The sequence below is a fragment of the Aedes albopictus genome, chromosome 1, assembly GCF_035046485.1.
Source record: "Aedes albopictus strain Foshan chromosome 1, AalbF5, whole genome shotgun sequence".
Lineage (NCBI taxonomy): Eukaryota > Metazoa > Arthropoda > Insecta > Diptera > Culicidae > Aedes > Aedes albopictus.
In genome coordinates, this window is record NC_085136.1 from 71391669 (window position 1) to 71411146 (window position 19478).

Consider the following 19478-nt stretch of genomic DNA (forward strand, 5'->3'; position numbering starts at 1 on the left):
CTTGCTGCTGCTGCTGCTGCCTGCTCTAGGAAAGGTTTGAATCTACTCAGAAGGACCACACCACACACAACATCATCAGACTCAGCCGGGCAGAAAAAGAGAGTTCCACATCCCATAATCCTCGGGTCACCTCCTTCCCCCCTCATGGGGGGGGGGGGACCTTCCATCATCCTATTCATTCTTTCATCCGAGCAACCAACCGTCATGTTCATGACGGTCCCCATGTCCTAGCGCATGTATGTGCATGTGCGTGTGTATGTGTGTATGTATGTCTGTGCACATGTGTGTGGTGTGACAACAATTACTGTCACACATGCGTTCGCACACGGCTCTTCGCACAGATTCGTCGGGACACGTGTATGCACAAGGAAAGCGATTATTGTTAATCAAAGTGACTTGACGTTAAGAAAGAAATTGTGGATCAGGGATGGGGTCCCGGGGTTTTGGGTTAGGAAACTTGTTTCAACCAAACACAAAAGCTTGCTTTTGCCATTTTTCCTTGGCTTTATGTTGCTCTCGTCGATCGTCGGCATGGCACCGGAGAAAGAAGACGCGTTTCGCCTGAATGTCGCCTGATTCTACGTCGTCGTCGTTGCCCTGCTGGGTAGTCGTCTTCATTCAGAGGTTTTTGTTTCGCGATGAATGGATGCGAGGTCCCACCCCCCCTCGCATCTATTACCACCATTTGATATAAGAGCTGACGCGGCGGGTGGCGGTGGCTGCTAACTGCTCCCGTTGTTGGCGGTGGAAGGATTCTGTTTCGGAAAAACGGTTTTTCTTAACCTTTTCTTTGATGGACCTGATGGAGAGAGAGGAAGAAGGAGGTCGAGTTTTGTGTGCAACTAAACGGAGGCGCAAACATTTTCCATACAAAAGAGGATGGAGCTGTTACAAACTTAACAAAGTGAGATGCAATTCTTCCAGGTGGTTTGATTGTTTCCGGTGGGTTGTACGGTGAGTGACGGGAAAGAGATGCACAATGGAAGCCGGCAGGTTGCACAAATGCTACAGTGCTTTTTGGTTAGAGAAGACTTCAGTGAGATCGTTATAGCACGTTATAGCACTTGAATGAGTAGTACTACTACATGTTTTTCTCATAATTGATCTCAAGATCTTCCTTATTTTTTGTGGCATCAACTCTTAATAGATGCCAGTGGCGTAGTGGCTACACATTTACTTCATAAGCAGATGGTCATGGGTTCAATCCCAGCCCCGGCACTTTCGTCAGTTGCTGTTTCCCCTCTGAGAGCAGCTGACACTGACCCTCTTCTGAGCCCATGGCTCAAATGAACCCGGATATTTGGAAATCGGCGAACGGCAACTCATAATGGACCCCCAATCGAAACGGAAAAAAGGAACAACCAGCAGCCACAGCAACATACTCGTGCTCATCATTCTACCATGATACTTTAGAAAGTGAAAGCAGCGCAACGGCAACCAGTTCGATGTAGTATAATTGAAAAAGAATACATTTAAGCGCTGTACGAATTGTAAGTACAGTTTCGCTCACGCAGTGCCCTAGTGGACAAAAGAGCTGTAAATTAGGTTAAGTGATTGAAGAATAAAAAAAACTCTTAATAGATGTCTGCGGTACCTATATAATTCGTGCATAGTGGCCTCACAATTCGATCTCCAACGTGGAACTCCATCGTCGATGTCATCAAAAGCCGATAGCGACAGAAATTCGGGAGCGGAACGGAATCTGAAAACAAGCGTTATATTGAAATCCAGCAGCACATTGCACTGAGGCACATCAACAACACTACTGTCGAATACGTGAAACGGAGTAGACGAAACGATTGGTTGGACGAGGAGCGGTACTGCTGCAGCATGGAACCCGGCAGAATGTCTAACGATGCAAACAGATGTAGAAGCAAAGACCCGCCTCTTTTGAGAAAGAAAAAACGCCACTGGGAAGAACCGAAGCGTGAGGAAATGAAATTGTTGAACTATTCGTCAGAAACGTGAAAGTTCTACCAGAAGGTCAACGAAATACACAAAGCTTTGTGTCAAGAGCCAAAATTTGCAGGGTTAAGAATGGAAACCTCCGTGGGATAGGATGTAAGATAATTGAAAGGTGGAAGTAGCACTTTGATGTGCACTTAAACGGTTGGGAGAGTAGGCATGGGGGGCAAGGAAACGACCTGCCAGACTACGGAAATTTGGCCATCTGCCTGAACCGGTTGATAGTCATCGTCTAAGAAGCTGAACAGTTATTGAATCAATCACTTTGTGAACCACGAAAAAAGATCTATCACACAGATATCAAAACGAACGTTGTTCAAGTTGCGCCTTATCCGCTAGTCTAGCTGGAGACCCAAAATTTTAATTTATATTACAAACTAGCTGTACCCGGCAAACTTTGTCTTGCCTTCTGCGTTTTTTTTACGTTTCAAGTCTCCAGGCAAGACCAAGTCCCCGGTCAAAATGTATGGAATATCGATTTTCAAAAACTTTCAATTTTTCTATGTTTTTTGTCTCATAAACCTTCCTTGGGTGAAAACTAAATGAACAAAACTAAGACGACCAAAATCGGACCTTCCGTTCGCAAGTTATGCGCGGTCCCACGTATGCCATTGCATTTTTATATATATAGATATGAATATTTTTCATTTTCAAATTTCATGGGAATTTCAAAAGAGTCCTCCGATTCCTGGGGAGAGTTTCCAAGGGGGTTTCAGGTATGTGTCAGAGCCGTATTAAGACCTTTCAGAAGAGTCAAGATCGTTCCAAATAGTGTCACGAGCATTCCATGGAAATTGAGGGACGTCACCTCAATCCGCTGGAGATCCCTACGGAGCCCTCCTGAAGTTACCTGGAACACCAGTGCATCCCTGGAGTGCCCGTGACATTATTTGGAACATCTTTAACTCTTCTAAAACTCCCTGAGATCCTCTTGAACACTCATGGAAGGTCTAAAAAACCCCTGATATTCTCTGGAATGCCCCAGAAACTCTTTGAAAATCCCTGGTACGCTTCTAAAATCAACAGGAGCAGCCCTAGAGTGCCATGAACCTCCCTGGAACACCCATGAAATACTTTGAAACTTCTCGAATACCAATGGAATCCCTTGAAACCTCCTGATAATCCCTTGAAACTCTTGGAACATCTCTGAAACCTGTAGAACGCCACTGAAATCACCTTCAACAGCCCTGAAACCACTTGGAAGCCACATAAACGCCTGTGAAACCCCCATGGGCCCATGAAGTACTTAGAAAGTCGCAAAAACGCTCAAACCGTCTCTAATGCCCATAATACGCACTGGAATTACCCAGAACCCCGTGAAAACCCCTGAAACAACCCTGAAACGCCACTGAAATCTCGTGTTACGCCCCTGAAGCCCCGTGTCTTGATACCCCCCGATCAGCCCTGTAATACTCCTGAAACATCCTGAAACCCCCTGAAGTTCCATTGAACCCTCCTGTAACTCTTTGAAAACCATTGGAACGCTCCGTGGAACCCCCTGGAACACTTCTGAAGCCGCTGAAACTCCTTCAAAAACCCTTGAACGTCACTGAAACCCTTTAGAGCACTTTTGAAGGCCCCAGAATGCCCCTGAAACCTCTTGAAACCTTCTGCAAATTGATCGCAGAAATATATTGACGAAAAGGCTTTATGGATTTTCACCAGGTTTTGATTAGGGCATTTCTCTGATAACTGGTTGGGATGTCGAATATTATAAGTATGTAATTTTCTGGTATTGAGTGATAAATAATTGGTAAAAACCACCATCGTGCGAATGGAAATTTGAAGAAAATAATTAGAGATCTCAACTGTTGTTCAAAATGTCATGATGGCAGAAATGAAATGTCAAAATATGAAACATAATAAACTATATTTCTAAAAAAAATGTGTAAAACAAACATAATAAACTTAGGCTGACCATCCGTCCCGTATTTAACGGGACAACAAAATTTTCAAAAACTCGTCACTGGAGCATAGTTTACGTTTTTGGCTCAACTATTCATTCTTTCAAGCTTAAATAGCATAATTAACAACATGAAGTTCTGTTTTTAGACATTGATTTCCTTTTTGTTGAGTTTCCGAAATGTGTCCCGTATTCAAACGGGACAAATCTGGTCAGCCTAAATAAACTATATTTCTAAAAAAAATGTGTAAAAATCATCAAAACACATTGTTTTATTCAACAATCAAATCGTATTCATGATTTCTCCAAAGCCTATATTGTTTGAATGGAACCCAGCTTATTATTGGGAGAAAACAGACTGATATACTAACAAAGGTAAAACTCTTTAAAATGTTTTTTTTTATTCATTTTTTTTCGAAAAATTAAATTATTTCTTTACATCTCTTCAAAATGGCTTGGCTCAGCATTTACGACGCATTTGTCTGTGCATTGGATATATATTCTAGAATATTTCTTGAACAACATTGCCAGGCGAAATAATAACGTATTTAACCTTAGTAAAGTCTTGGGGTATTTTTTTACCTTTTTCAAATTTCAATTCTCTGTAGCTTTTGTTTTACGAATCCTAGCAATCTGAATTTTTTTGACAATTATTTTTTCGTGGAAATAAAGCTTTCCCAAAAATTAAAAGCATTGAATGACCCCTAGGGGCGCTCCCATAAAAAAAAAAGTTACAAATAAGACCCTGGGGTCATTTTTGACCCAAACTTTGAACAGGTGACTATCAATCTCTTTGTGTACCACAAGAACAACATTCATGAAAATCCACGAAGGTTGCACCTAAAGACACTGTATGCTAAAGACACGAAATCTGATGATTGTTGCTGTTGATGATGATTGTTGCGTCATGACGATGATGCTGTCGAGCAATGCTTTTAAAGCGCGTTTGACAGGTCTCCTGCTCGATTGGAATGACATTGACAGCAAATTTGGAATTCCAATTGGAACATTTCGTGTCTTTGCATATAGTGTCTTCAGTTGCATTATGTGGCGCCGGGTTTTGGAGCGAAAACTATACGAAGTTCACAAAATTGACCATCTTCCGGAATCCCTGAAACCCGTTCCGCATTGACCAGACCTGCCCGGAACCCTTCAAAAATAGTCTGAAAAAATATGTTTCTCATTTCAGTGAAGCGTGCAGAGAAGTTATGCATCAAAATGCATAAAGGGAATACATTTGTGGATTTTCAAGCACATAGCAATAATGAAAACTCATATTTCAGATGTTCCGGATTTCCGGAACCGGTTCTCAATAATTAGTCAATATTAATGTCTATAATCAAATTTTTCTGTCAAAGTAGATTTGATTGCAATTAAATCGTAGTAAGGACATTTTTTATTAGGGCCATATCTCCTCAGTAGACGATCGTGGACGGACAAACTGACCCTTATTTGAAAGCTCTATAGATGTACTTTCTGGTAAGGGTATCCTCAGCTGCACCTTTTTGCCCCTAAGAAAGATATTTATCCCTAAAAGTGAATGAAAAAAATCATAAATTCATCTATAACTCGTCTCATTTAATTCTTACAGCTTTGATGTCTTCGGCAAAGTTGCGTATTTTATTGATTCATACAACTTTGCAGAATATTGTATGGATCTAAAAATTCAACAAATGTATGTTTTACTTTAAAAACCTGTTTTTGGGGTTAACTTTCAAACATAGGCCTCTATCTCCATTGGAGTAAAAATTACAACATTGACGTCTTCAGGAAAGTTGTTTGGAATCAAAAATGCTACAACTTTGCCAAAGACGTCAACCCTCTATCTCAACAATTTAAAAAAAATTGTATCTCACTTTTAGGGGGATTGATCCGAAAACTCTAACTTTCAAAAGATGGCGCTGGTCATTCCCGTCAACTTTGCCGAAGACACCATTGCTCTATCTCCTCAATCCTACGAGCTATTAATTAAGAGCGTGAAAATGGGAAAATAAACCATTGTGGAATGGTTAAAATTTCATTGCAATCGGTTCATTGAATCCGGAGATATAACAGCTCAAAGTTGGCTATCGGATAATTTTATCTTTTTCAAAAATCTTTATAACTTCGTGAATAATTGTCCGATCTTTTCCAAATTTTGTCCACTGATACACAACTAGTTGAAGAACTTACAGTAAAAATTTTAGAATATTTGATGCACTTTTCGAAAAGTTACTGCTAGTTGAACATTTTTAGGAAAGTGAAAATTTTGCCTGTCCCGATCATTTTGTCTATCCCCTGTACATACATACTTCACGTACATAAAAATTTTCATTGAAATCGGTTCTGTATTTTTGGCGCCAGAGTTGAAACGGCAAAAATGTGATAAATTTCCAAAATGTTTGTTTGCACAAGATTCTCAAGTGGCAACTCCCTTGTTTCAACGATATCTCCGCCAATACTCAACCGATTTTAATAGTATTAGCTACACATAATATACTATTCATGGTCAAAAAATTAGCTATTTTTGCGAACGCAACCAAAAGTTATACAATATTTTCTGTGTGCCAATTTCATCGTGGACACCCTTTACCAGGATTTTTTTAAAAATAATTTTGTATTTTTTTTACAAATTTCCAAAATTGTTAAAAGATTTTAGAAATTTTCTAGCGAAACTTCAATGAAATTTCCAGGATTTCTCTTCTTCTTAATTTTAGGTCAAATTCAAGCCATTCTGACCAACTCTTCGCCAAAGTTAAAAATCAAGGGCAAATTTGTCAAACTTTGAAAATAATGGTTGATTTTATAAAATATATATATATATATATATATATATATATATATATATATATATATATATATATATATATATATATATATATATATATATATATATATATATATATATAAGTTATCGCATCAGTTTGCCCCAACTCCGAAGAAGCCATACTTAGCCAACTAGGAGACATCCAACAACAACAACAACAGTTAGCAACATCGTTAGCAACTTTGAACGAGGCACACAACGGACGATAAGCAAGATCAGCAGTTTCCACGGAATCCACACCTGTCTTCAACCTTACTGAAACCAGCATGTCAGCATCGCGCCACCGGACGACGCGATCCAATTACACATATGGTAAATTAGCCAGGGAACCATTCCTCTTCCTAGGCAGGCCTCTGTAAGCTTAAAATAATAAACGACAGTTAGTCCTTATCCATTAATCGACGAGTTCAGTTCTGTTTTGTTTTTTAAAAAACCCGATCCTAAAGCCGAACTCAAAGCTGGCGCAGTCTCGACTTGGGGGATAGCCACCCGTTGTGTTTCATAGTGAAATCGTAGTGTGAAAGCAGATAGGAAACATTGTGTTCATTTAGAAGCTGCAACAAGCGATCATCACCGGCAGAACCAACGTAGGAAGAGCGCCCCAAGGAACCAGAACGCTCGGTAGGCCCGACCAAATCATCTTACCCGCTCTTGGCGTCGCTGGCTGCATACCAGTCGACTCGAGGTAAGTGATCTTTTTTTTTATCTGTTCAGTGTTAGTTATAAGAAGTGAATAAAGTGTTAGTTATAAGAAGTGAATAAAGTGTATGATAACTAGGAATATGGAGGCTTTACAAAGGTTGGTTGATGAACTCACCAACCAAATGGAGGCTCAACGGCTCCAAATACAAAATTTGGAGGAAATTAGGCAGGCTTCGGCGGTCCGACCTGTCCCTTCAGTAGTGTCACCTACAAACTTCGATGCATCTAGGATTCCTGATGCAATTAAAATGGTCGTACCGTATGCCGGTGACCCCAAATTACTAGCAACCTGGCTGAAATCAGTCGAAGATAAAATTAAATTTGCGGAAGCAACTTGCCCGTCACAGCAAGACATCGATCGTGCTATGCCCCTATGGACTAGCATTATACGAGACAAAATCGTTGATAAAGCTAACGAAGCTTTGGTGTCAAACCATACTCCGGTTGTGTGGGCTGATATACAAAGCACTTTGAGAGAATATTTTGGGGACAAGAGAGATCTCGGTACACTTGTCACCAAAATATCATACCTTCAACAAGGCCCGAGAAGCATTACCGATTTCTATAATGAATGCAGAGAACTTTTGGCGGATATAATAGCCAAGATTTCTCTCGACAACGACACGGCGGCGTGTGCTAAACCACTAGCAACAAGCTATGAGTACATGGTAACCAACGCGTATATTGATGGTTTGAACGAACCCTACTCGACACTCACTAGAGTGTCTCGTCCGGCCTCATTGAATGAAGCGCATCAAAGCGCAATAGAGCAGTACAACGCGTCTCAACGAAAAAAGGATAAGTTCCCTAAACAACCAGTCACTTTTCAAAAACCAGCCTTAAATAAACCACAAAATAGCTGGCAAAATTCTAGACCACCATACAATCCCTTTTCTTCAGTTCAGCACACACCCTACGGCAATAGATTCCCACCATTTCCATCGCAAAACCCATCATTTAACAGATTCCAAGGTAATGCGTCTTCAAACAATGCGTCTCCGCCACCTCAAGCGATTAAACCCGATCCATCGGGTCAAAATAGATACCCTTTTGGTCAGAACAGTTATAAGCAAGTAGTTCCTTACCAAAGGACAGCACCTACACAAGTAAATTCGCACGAAAGTTCGGAAGAAATTCCTACCGAACTCCCCTATGCCGAGGATCCTTACATCAACAACCCACAACAGCAAGAAATTTATCCACAGACGGAACAATGTGATGAGCTAAATTTTTGTACAGATCCGGATCAACAGAACCCGGAATGAAAAATAATTTCCTTCCGTATCTAGAAATACCCAGAAGAGACGGCAGACCTCTGAGATTTCTAATTGATACGGGGGCAAATAAAAATTACATTACCCCTGAGCTGATACCTGCTAGTAGTATTGCAACTGGACCCCAGCAAAACATTAGGAACTTGAGCGGTACGCATCGTATTAATCAGTACACATATGTGAATCCATTTGTCAACTTTATAAAAGACCTACCTAAATTAAAATTCTTCTTGTTCCGATTCCATGATTTTTTTGATGGATTGATCGGATTTGAATCTCTTCGAACTATCGGTGCGGTAATTGACACAGCATCGAATACCCTTGCAATAAACAATACAACGATAACACTAAAAAAAAAGTTCCCAACTAAGGAACAACTCAACTTCCACGAAGGCGAGACCTTAGTGAAAGAATTTCCCGTTCGAATAAAAGACGGTGATTTCTTAATTGAACATGACATTATGATTGGTCCAGATGTCGTTATACCCTCAGGAGTATACAATGCTCATAATGGTATAGCCACCTTCCCGTTGATCAACCAGAGTAATAAACCAGCAGTAATGAGCATCGACAATGAGGCGATATTTACAGAACTCCTGAATTTTGAAGAGATTGCTCCTAGCCAATCTTTCAAAGATAAAATAAAGGTTAAATTAGAATTTACGAAAAACATTCGAACGGACCATCTAAACAAAGAAGAAGAAGAAAAACTCTTCAAAGTTTTAAAACAGGTTCCAGAGGTATTCTACACAAATGATGAAAAGTTAACATTCACCAATGCTGTAAGACATACCATTCACACGAAGGACGAATTACCCGTCTATTCGAAAAACTATCGCTACCCCTTCTGTCATAGAGAAGAGGTCCAAAAACAAATCGTACAAATGTTGGACCAAGGAATAATTCGTCCATCGAACAGTCCCTGGTCCTCGCCAATATGGGTCGTACCCAAGAAGGCCGACGCTTCGGGTACAAGGAAGTGGCGACTTGTAATCGATTACCGGAAACTCAACCAAAAAACCACCGATGATCGATACCCTATCCCCAATATCACGGACATACTCGATAAGTTGGGGAGGTGTCAATACTTTTCAACCCTGGACCTTGCTTCAGGGTTCCATCAAATAGAGGTCCATGTAAAAGACATTCCAAAAACTGCGTTTAGTGTCGAAGGCGGACACTACGAGTTTGTCCGAATGTCTTTTGGACTGATAAACGCACCTGCCACGTTCCAGCGGGTGATGGACAACGTTCTCCGAGAGCATATCGGGGTACGTTGCTTAGTGTATATGGATGATATCATCATCTATTCCACTAGTTTACAGGAACACTTGGTTAACCTCAAAAAGGTTATGGAGACACTTCGCAAATACAATTTCAAAATTCAAATTGATAAATGCGAATTTCTTCAGAAAGAGGTAGCCTTTCTCGGACACATTGTTACTCCCGAGGGAGTGAAACCTAATCCAGAGAAAATAAGTGCTATTAAAGGTTGGCCATTGCCCAACAACGAAACTGAGCTTAGAGGATTCCTGGGAGTAGTTGGTTATTACCGCAAGTTCATCAAAGACTTTGCACAGATAGCCAAACCCTTGACCCAGCCGTTACGAAAAGGAGAAAGGATTGAACATACGCATGAATTTATTTCCGCATTCAATCGGTTGAAAAGTATTCTAACTAGTAGCCATGTGCTACAATATCCAGACTTCTCCAAGCGATTCATTTTAACAACGGATGCTTCTAACTACGCGTTAGGTGCGGTTTTATCTCAGGGCCCCATTGGCCATGATAAGCCGATCGCATTCGCCTCGCGCACGCTCACAAAAACTGAGGAGAACTATTCGGCTATCGAAAAGGAGCTCCTTGCTATTGATTGGGCGTGTAAATATTTTCGACCATATTTGTTTGGCCGAAAGTTCACTCTTTTTACTGATCATAAGCCGCTCACTTACGCTCTAAATCTCAAGTCGCCAAATGATAGGTTGATCAAAATGAAATTGCGTTTAGAGGAGTTTGACTATGAAATCCAGTACAAACCGGGCAAACAGAATGTAGTAGCCGACGGATTGTCTAGGATTTCACACGAAATTAACATGAATGAAAGTGAATCATCATCATCATCGGACTCAGAGACGGTACATTCAGCTGAATCAGATAATGAAGACTTAATCCGCATGGTCGAAACACCGCTGAACTTTTTCAAAAACCAAATTCTTATTGAAAAGGGAGAAAAGAATGAGGAAAAATACGAAGAGATATTTCCAGGAATCTTCAGGCGGACAATGACGCGTGCTTTCTTCGGAGTCCCTAATGCAGTAAAAATCTTCCGCGAATACATGCACCCTACAAGAGTAAATTGTATTCTTTGCCCGGAGGAATGGTTGAACATCATGCAAGTGACCTACAAGAATCACTTCTCACGCGCTAAAAGTTTCAAAATAAAATTAACACAGTTAATTTTACAGGACGTCACCATAGAAGAAGAACAAAATGACATCATTGAGGACACACACCAGCGTGCCCATAGAGGAGCAGTGGAGAACTACGAAGTCATTAAGAAAAAGTTTTACTTCCCTAAAATCAAGGACAAGGTACAACGCTTTATCAACCTCTGTGAGACGTGCCTTGAGAGTAAGTACGAAAGAAAACCTTACAAACTCAAATTTGCCGAAACCCCTTTACCAAGAAAACCTCTCGATATAATCCATATTGATATCTTTATATCAAGCCCTAACATATTCCTTTCGGCCGTAGATAAACTTTCAAAATTTGCAATGTTAATACCCATAAAATCCAGGTCTATACCAGACGTAAAACGCGGCCTCGTTAAATTAATTTCAACGTATGGAACTCCTTCCATGATAGTATGGGACAACGAAGCTGCGTTCAAGTCAATTGAAGTCCGAGGACTTCTCCAAAGGTTAAGAGTGCAGTTGTACTACACCCCATCGAACCACAGTGAGGTCAATGGAACGGTAGAACGATTCCACTCTACCCTTAACGAAATATTCATTTGCATTAAAAATAAATATGACGATCTCTCTAATAAAGAAATATATCGCATCGCGACTACTTTGTACAACTCTACGATTCATAGCGTTACTAAATTAAAACCAATTGAAATTTTCTATGGCATAAAAGAAGGAGAAGAGAGACCCTTAAACTTGGAAACCATACTAGAAAACCGCAATAGAATCTTCGACGAAATTATAGAAAAACTACAAAAAAACCAACAACAAACATTAGAAAACAGAAACAAACACAGGGAAGATGATCCAAATTTCATTAGAAACGAACGAGTCTACAATAAAATTCAAGGTATCAAAAATAAAAGAAAAGCCAGGTATAAAAAAGTTGTAATTAAACATAATAGAAGGAAAACTTACGTGGATCACAGAGATATTAAACTGCATAAAACCAAATTGAAACGGAAGAGGAATCCCTTACATAATTAACCATATAGTCTCAAACCTCTATCTAACCTACTAACACCCTGCTATATTTGTTAATTTACAGACCGGAATAATCCCCTTACTGATATTGACGATCACCCTTACTCAAGCACAAAAACTAACCATTAGAAACCTGCACGACGAACCTTTATTGCTTGTAAAGGAAAGACATTGTAAAATTCAAACTGGAACAATTAAAATAATCCACCCGATAAACCTGTCTTCTATAGAAGAAACAGCGGAGATCCTGATTAAATCATCTTACCATAATAATGCCCAAACTACTAATCCACTAACAAATATTTTAAAGTATAAAGCGAAGAAATTATACAGCAACATATATCAACTGAAACCTCAACCACACCACCGATCAAGGAGGTGGAACACCGTTGGAACTGTGTGGAAATGGATCGCGGGAACCCCCGACGCATCTGATCTCCAAGCCATCAATACTACGATGAACGACTTGATTGACCAAAACAACCAACAGATCATAGTTAATCAAAATCTCAACACTCGGATTCAGCAACTTACTCACGCTATACAGGAAATAACCAATCAGGCCAACCTAAACGACTTGCTAATGGACGACATCGAAACAATTACATCCATCGTAAACATAGATATTCTCAATCAGCTGCTCGAGGACATTCAAGACGCAATTCTGCTCTCAAAAATGTCTATTACTTCAAACAAAATCCTATCTATTCGAGAAATTACAACGATAAGAGAACTTCTTCAAGACCAAGGAATTAACATTCACTTACCGGATGAAGCACTACAATACGTTACGCCAAAATTCGCAACGAGTCATGGAACATTATTATATTTTATGCATGTACCACTGTTAGAGGAGAACACCGCGGAAATCATCAGAATATACCCAATCATCAATAGTAATCAATCAATCATCCAATTCCCAGAATTCATAGTCAAAAGTGGTAACCGTATTTTTGTCACACAAAATCCGGAAGACTTCGTTCAAAAATCTTCATTCTTGACGGATCTCGGGGACGAATGTATCAAACCGTTAATAACCGGAGTGAAGCCTAAATGCAACGTTGTATTCAATAATCAAACAATAATCAAACTAATTTCTGACAACACCATTTTGATATCCAATATAAGGAATCAAACATTAGAATCAACCTGCGGACCAGATAATCGAAGCCTAGAAGGAAATGTGATCATCAATTTTGAAAACTGCACAATACAACTCAACAACGAAACATTTAAAAACGAGGAATATATCGGCGAGCCCAATATCATGTATAACGCATTCTATAATCTCAAACCAAACTGGAAGCTACAGGAAGACATCGATTTAGGAAAAATTCATCACGACACAATACAAAACCGACGACACCTCGAGCATGTATACCTAGAACAAAATAATCTCAACTTTAAGTTTTGGAGCCTGTTTGGAGGATTTTCTTTTACTGGAATTACAGCAGTGATTATCATCATGCTAATCATAATCAGATACGCTGGAAAAGGACCGGGACGTTCCTCACTTAGGGAGGGAGAAGTTATCGCATCAGTTTGCCCCAACTCCGAAGAAGCCATACTTAGCCAACTAGGAGACATCCAACAACAACAACAACAGTTAGCAACATCGTTAGCAACTTTGAACGAGGCACACAACGGACGATAAGCAAGATCAGCAGTTTCCACGGAATCCACACCTGTCTTCAACCTTACTGAAACCAGCATGTCAGCATCGCGCCACCGGACGACGCGATCCAATTACACATATGGTAAATTAGCCAGGGAACCATTCCTCTTCCTAGGCAGGCCTCTGTAAGCTTAAAATAATAAACGACAGTTAGTCCTTATCCATTAATCGACGAGTTCAGTTCTGTTTTGTTTTTTAAAAAACCCGATCCTAAAGCCGAACTCAAAGCTTATATATATATATATATATATATATATATATATATATAATTTCCATAGAAACTTGGTGAATTAAAATAATTTTGTCAAATTTTGAATACAATCTATCAGACTTTCAGGGAAAATCGAGAAGGTTTTCAAATTTGTGTTGTGCTTTTGAAAAAATGTTTAATTTTAGGGGGAATCCTGAAAATTTCCAAAACCTAAATTATAAGAAAATTCCGGAGCAAATTTCTATTATTAAAGATAATTCAAATTAAACTTCGCTTCAATTGGTTTCCAAAAAAGTTTTTGAGTAAATATCAGGGAAAAGTTTGCCAAATACCTATTTAAAAAATCAGGAAAATACACAGGGGACCTCTAAATATTTTCTGAGGCAAATTTCCGAGAATTTCCAAGAGAAATTCTGATGAGTTTAGTGAATCCCTAAATACAGTTTCAGATGATCACTAGAACAATCTAGAAGTGGCCGAGGAAATTCTGGTAATTCGGAGATTCTGATGAATTTTAAACGAAGAATCTGTTTTTTTTTATGGAAATTTCAACGGAAATAGTGGAAAATTTCCAAAGGAATTTCTGGAGAATTTGGCTGGTTTTTAAGAACTTTAGTTTTGTTTCGCAAGAGATTTCTGCAAAAGCATGAAACGATCAAAGGGCAGCCTGATGGCTCAAATAGTACGATTTTGATTGATTCTTCTTCTTCTTTTATGGCTCAACATTTTTACTGGAACTTGGCCTTCCTCTCTTCAACTTGGTGTTCTTTGAGCATTTCCGCAGTCATTAATTGAAGGGCTTTCTTTGCCTACAATTGCATGAATTTGTATATTGTGAGGCAAGGACAATGATACACTATGCCCCAGGGAGTCGAGAATCCCATCTGGAACGGGAATCGAACCCGCCGTCTCCGGATTGGCGATCCATAGCCTTAACCACTAGGCTAACTGGAGACCCCTGGTTGATACATGATTGGTAAAATGTTAGAATAATTGACAAGTTTTCTAAGATTTTTTCTTTTTTTTTATTCAGGGATTTTCTGCCGTAGGCAGGTTTATCCCGAAGTTTTCTAGGAAAATTGAATGGGTTTTCTGTGACAATTTCGACGGATAAATTTTGTGTGTATGTTGGCAAATTAATGGTAAAACATAAAGAATATCTTTAACCGAATTTCAGAGATATATCTTCTGGTTTATTTTTAGCAACGTGAATTTTAACCCAGGGCAAATTTTTACTTACTAACTCAGCGAACATCACAACGATTTTTATTAAATAGAATAAGTTTGAGTTTTCGTGGAATATTCGTAAAATCTGTAGGAACATCCTCAGGATTGTTTATCGATTTAGCAAAAATCATAAAAAAAAACTAGGAAAAATATCTTCGAGTGTTATTTAAAATGAAATCTTGAAGATAAAAAATCTGTAAAATTGCTGGACGATTTCTGTCGATATTCGCGATAGAATGAAGAGATGCTCAATCATATCTTCCACTTTTTCCAGAAATTAAATCTGTCTAATTTTTGGGTAAAGTTTTTCCTAGAAAAAAGTGTCCAGGAAAACTTTGTTTAATTTTTAAAACGATGATAGTAAAATTAAAAAAAGGAAACATTTGGTAGAAATGCTTTGACATCCATGTGCACAACAGGCACATGTTCTGTTGTGCACATGGATGTCAAAGCATTTTCAACAGTGTACTTCGCATTGTTAATGGAAATCTTGGAAATTTGTAAATTTCCAGTTAAATTCTGAAGAATGTTCAATTTTAGGGTAAAAAAGGAAATTACCACGAGAACTTATAATATAACTCACTTAACAGATAAAATTGCTGCGTAAGCCATGATATTCTGCTTATTTGGAATGTTTCATGATTTTGCGAAAGAAATAATCGAAAATTGCCTTGATGATCGTGACGTTTAATCAGAATAAACCCCGATAAGCAGTTTACGCTGTAAAGTGAATCCCCCCCAAATGAAATTTCAGAGCAAATTTTGATGATTCATCGGAAAAATAAATGTAAGTGCAAAAATTTCACCCGGGAGTTTCAGCTTAGTTTTCGAGGAAATTTGTTTACGAATTAGCAGAGAAAAATTTGACAATTACCCAAGAAAATGATTGGAAAATACACAAGGGCAATTCTGATAACTTTCTGTCGCAAATGCCAAAGAATATCCTAAAGAAATTCTGATGGATTCTCATTGCAATGCAATTTTGGGAAAACAAAAAAAAAAACAAAAAAAAACTTGTTATTTTCCGACGAAATCCTGGTTATCCGAAGACGCTGTAGAATTGTTAACGAAAATTCAGGTAAATATCCCACAGAAATCTGGTGATGAATTTCCACCGAAACTTCAAATGAATTTTCTAAGAGATTTCTTGTAAATTTCTACTGAAATAATAAAAAAATACCAACGGAAATTCTGCCGAACTTTGATGGGAAATTTTATCAATATTCATGCGAAATTTCAGTGAATTTACAATGAGAGTTTTAGTAAAATTCTTGAAGGTCGCTAGTTCCAAGAAGATATCTGTTGAATTTTCAAACAGAATTCTGGTAAGTTTTCAACTTAAGCAATATTTTGATGACTAATTATTTTTGTAGAGGTTTTGAGAACCGTCATAAAACAGAATAAATTTTATTTTGGTTGTATGGTGGTTCTCAGAACCTCTTCTAGTCTATTTGACTAAAAAATGTTACTTAGGAACGTGTGTTTCCAAATATTCTAGTAAATTTGTAAAGAAAATTCTGGTGAATTCTTGTTCAATAAATTTCCAGAGATAACTGATGAACTTTCAAGGAACATCATAGTGAACTTAAAATTTTCTCCAAATCTTCATACAAATTTTTGACAAATTATGGGGTTTTTGACGGATTCCATGAAAATCACTTATAAATTTTATTGTAACGAGAACACCCTCTGGGGACGATGAAGCAATAACTGGTGTATATTTGAGTGGGAACTTCCTCTACCAACCAACTTCCAAGGCACACACACGCATACATACAGATATTATCTCAATTCCTCGGCTGAACAAGTTCGCACAACACTCATAGAATGTGTTTCGAGTGTATGAAATTCTCTCTGGATTGAAGCTTTCGCTTTACCAAACAATACAGCATGTAAAAATCTCTAAATCTATCTGAAGTGTTTAGTCCACCATGTCAGAATTTCCTATGTCTGACCTATGATCTATGATTTAAACACGCTGATAAAGCCTGCTTTAACACAATAATCTATTCAAAATTAACTTTATCATGATTAGACGAGTATTTAACATATACCTTTTCTTCTTTCTACTTGCAGGTATGTCATTCTTCAGTACATCGCAACTTAAACAAAGTGTTGAACATAAGCATGCGACAAACGCACGGATATTCAGCATGACCATGCTGAGGGATTGAACACTGAGCTGAGAAGCAAGTTTAGTTCTAGTTGGGATGTTACGCCAAGAAGGAGACGAAGCTTTTGGCCAGTAACCGTGTTTCCATCTTAATATATATTTTCAGCCCGTCAAACTATATTTCATTTTTTTTGCGATTTGATAATAAATCCATGAATAATTTTGATGTATTTGGATGTACATTGTTAGCTACTCTATATACAGGGGATAGACAAAATGATCGGGACAGGCAAAATTTTCACATATCATAAAATTTTCAAAAGGTTGTAACTTTTTGAAAAGTGCATCAAATATTCTCAAATTTTCACTGTAAGTTGATCAACTAGTTATGTATCAGTGGTCCAATTTTGGAAAAGAAAGGGCTATTCAGCACGAAGTTATAAAGATTCTAGAAAAAGGTATAGTTATCCGATAGCCAACTTTGAGCTGTAATATCTCCGGATTCAATGAACCAAATGCAATGAAATTTTGACCATTTATGACTTATATGATAAGCTCTAAAAAACGTTTGACTAAACTTCAAATTTTCAACAAGCAAAAAACTAGAGCGATTTTATTTATTTTATGATTTTTTAGTAAATTGGTCTGTTTTAAATATGCATCCCATTACTTTTTCAATTTATTGCCGGCTATGTTGTTACTTTCCTTCAAAACACATTTATATTCAACTCAATTAGAGGGAATTTAAATGAACTATAATTAGTAAATTAAATTTTAAAACTATGTTGAAATTTTGGATAATTTGGTGTTTTATTAGAAACATATTCTAATTGTTATAATTTTCTTCCGCGTTGAGAATTTTATGTTAAGTCAAATGTTTTTCATAGCTCATTATTGGTCATAATTTCATTGCATTCGGTTCATTGATTCCGGAGATATAACAGCTCAAAGTTGGCTATCGGATAATTATACCTTTTCCTAGAATCTTTATAACTTCGTACAGAATAGCCCGATCTTTTCCAAAATTGGACTACACATACACTACAAGTTGATCAACTTACAGTGAAAATTTGAGAATATTTGATAAACTTTTCGAAAAGTTACAGCTATTTGAATTTTTTTTGAGAAGTGAAAATTATGCCTGTCCCGATCATTTTGTCTATCCCCTGTATTACTGCGTTTATCAAGCCGAAGCTCTAATCGAACACCCTTCAAATAACGTTATTTCATGAATCCCAACAGTCCACAAATTGAAAAACTTTCCCAATGTCACCAGAAGAATCACCTGAAAACTTTGTGTCAACCCTTTTCCTTTCCATCAGATACTTCGAAGTGCTCAAAACAAATCCTATTATCCCATTTTCCCCGTAAAAGTAGCTTTGTCCCGTTTGTCTTCAAAAATTCTACCATCGCAAGACGAGTCAGTCTAGCCCAGTCTAGTCTAGTGTAAAAGTACATCCAGGTGGGGGACGAATGTAGCTACCACCCACCCACCATTGTACACACCTGTGTGTACGTACAAATATCTTTGTCAGCACCGTACCACATCGCACCGCAGTCATTCAAGAAAGTAACACAGCATCATTCGAGGAAAAAGGATTCCTCGTCAATCTAGTTGAACAATGCAACTATGATGGCCAAGGTGCAGTCTGTTCCGTTAGGGTACGTCGGGGGTACAACGACGCAGTTCAAATGACATTGCATTGTGGTCGATTCGGGTAGATTCGAGGAAGTTATGAACACACCATCTTCTTTTTATTCTTTCTGGCTTGACGTTCCAACTGGAACTTGGCCTGCCTCTCTTTAACAAAGTGTTCCTCGAGCACTTAGTTATTAGTTGAAGGGCTTTCTTTGCCTGCCATTGCATGAATTTGTATATTGTGAGGCAAGTACAATGATACACTATGCCCAGGGAGTCGAGAAAATTTTCCCGTCTGGAACGGGAATCGAACCCGCCGTCTCCGGATTGGCCATCCAAAGCCTTGCCAATTGGTCATCGAATTGTTGCTTGCTTTCTTACCTCAATCTCCCTTATGAACTGAGTTTGTTTTTCCTTCAGTAGTCAAAGCTCAGTAGAAATGCATTCACATCCGTACGCGCACCTTTACCGTCGTCGTCGTTGTATACCCTATAGGGTAGGTAGTCACGGT

At 38.4% G+C, this 19478-nt stretch overlaps 2 protein-coding genes across 22 annotated transcripts in view; both read left to right on the forward strand.

Moving 5' to 3' along the window:
* LOC109397187 (neurobeachin) overlaps positions 1–19478 on the forward strand; it is a 405013-nt gene that overhangs the window by 181046 nt on the left and 204489 nt on the right. The gene's annotated exons all lie outside the window — the stretch shown is intronic.
* LOC134284999 (uncharacterized) lies at positions 6729–13993 on the forward strand. The gene is made up of 2 exons (XM_062844810.1): positions 6729–7359; positions 11116–13993. The coding sequence occupies exon 2, from the start codon at positions 12560–12562 to the stop codon at positions 13754–13756; it is 1197 nt and encodes a 398-aa protein (XP_062700794.1). The 5' UTR covers positions 6729–7359; positions 11116–12559; the 3' UTR covers positions 13757–13993.

Coding starts and splice junctions, on each gene's coding strand:
- LOC134284999 (XM_062844810.1), top strand. CDS start 12,560: ATGAACGACTTGATTGACCAAAACAACCAACAGATCATAGTTAATCAA.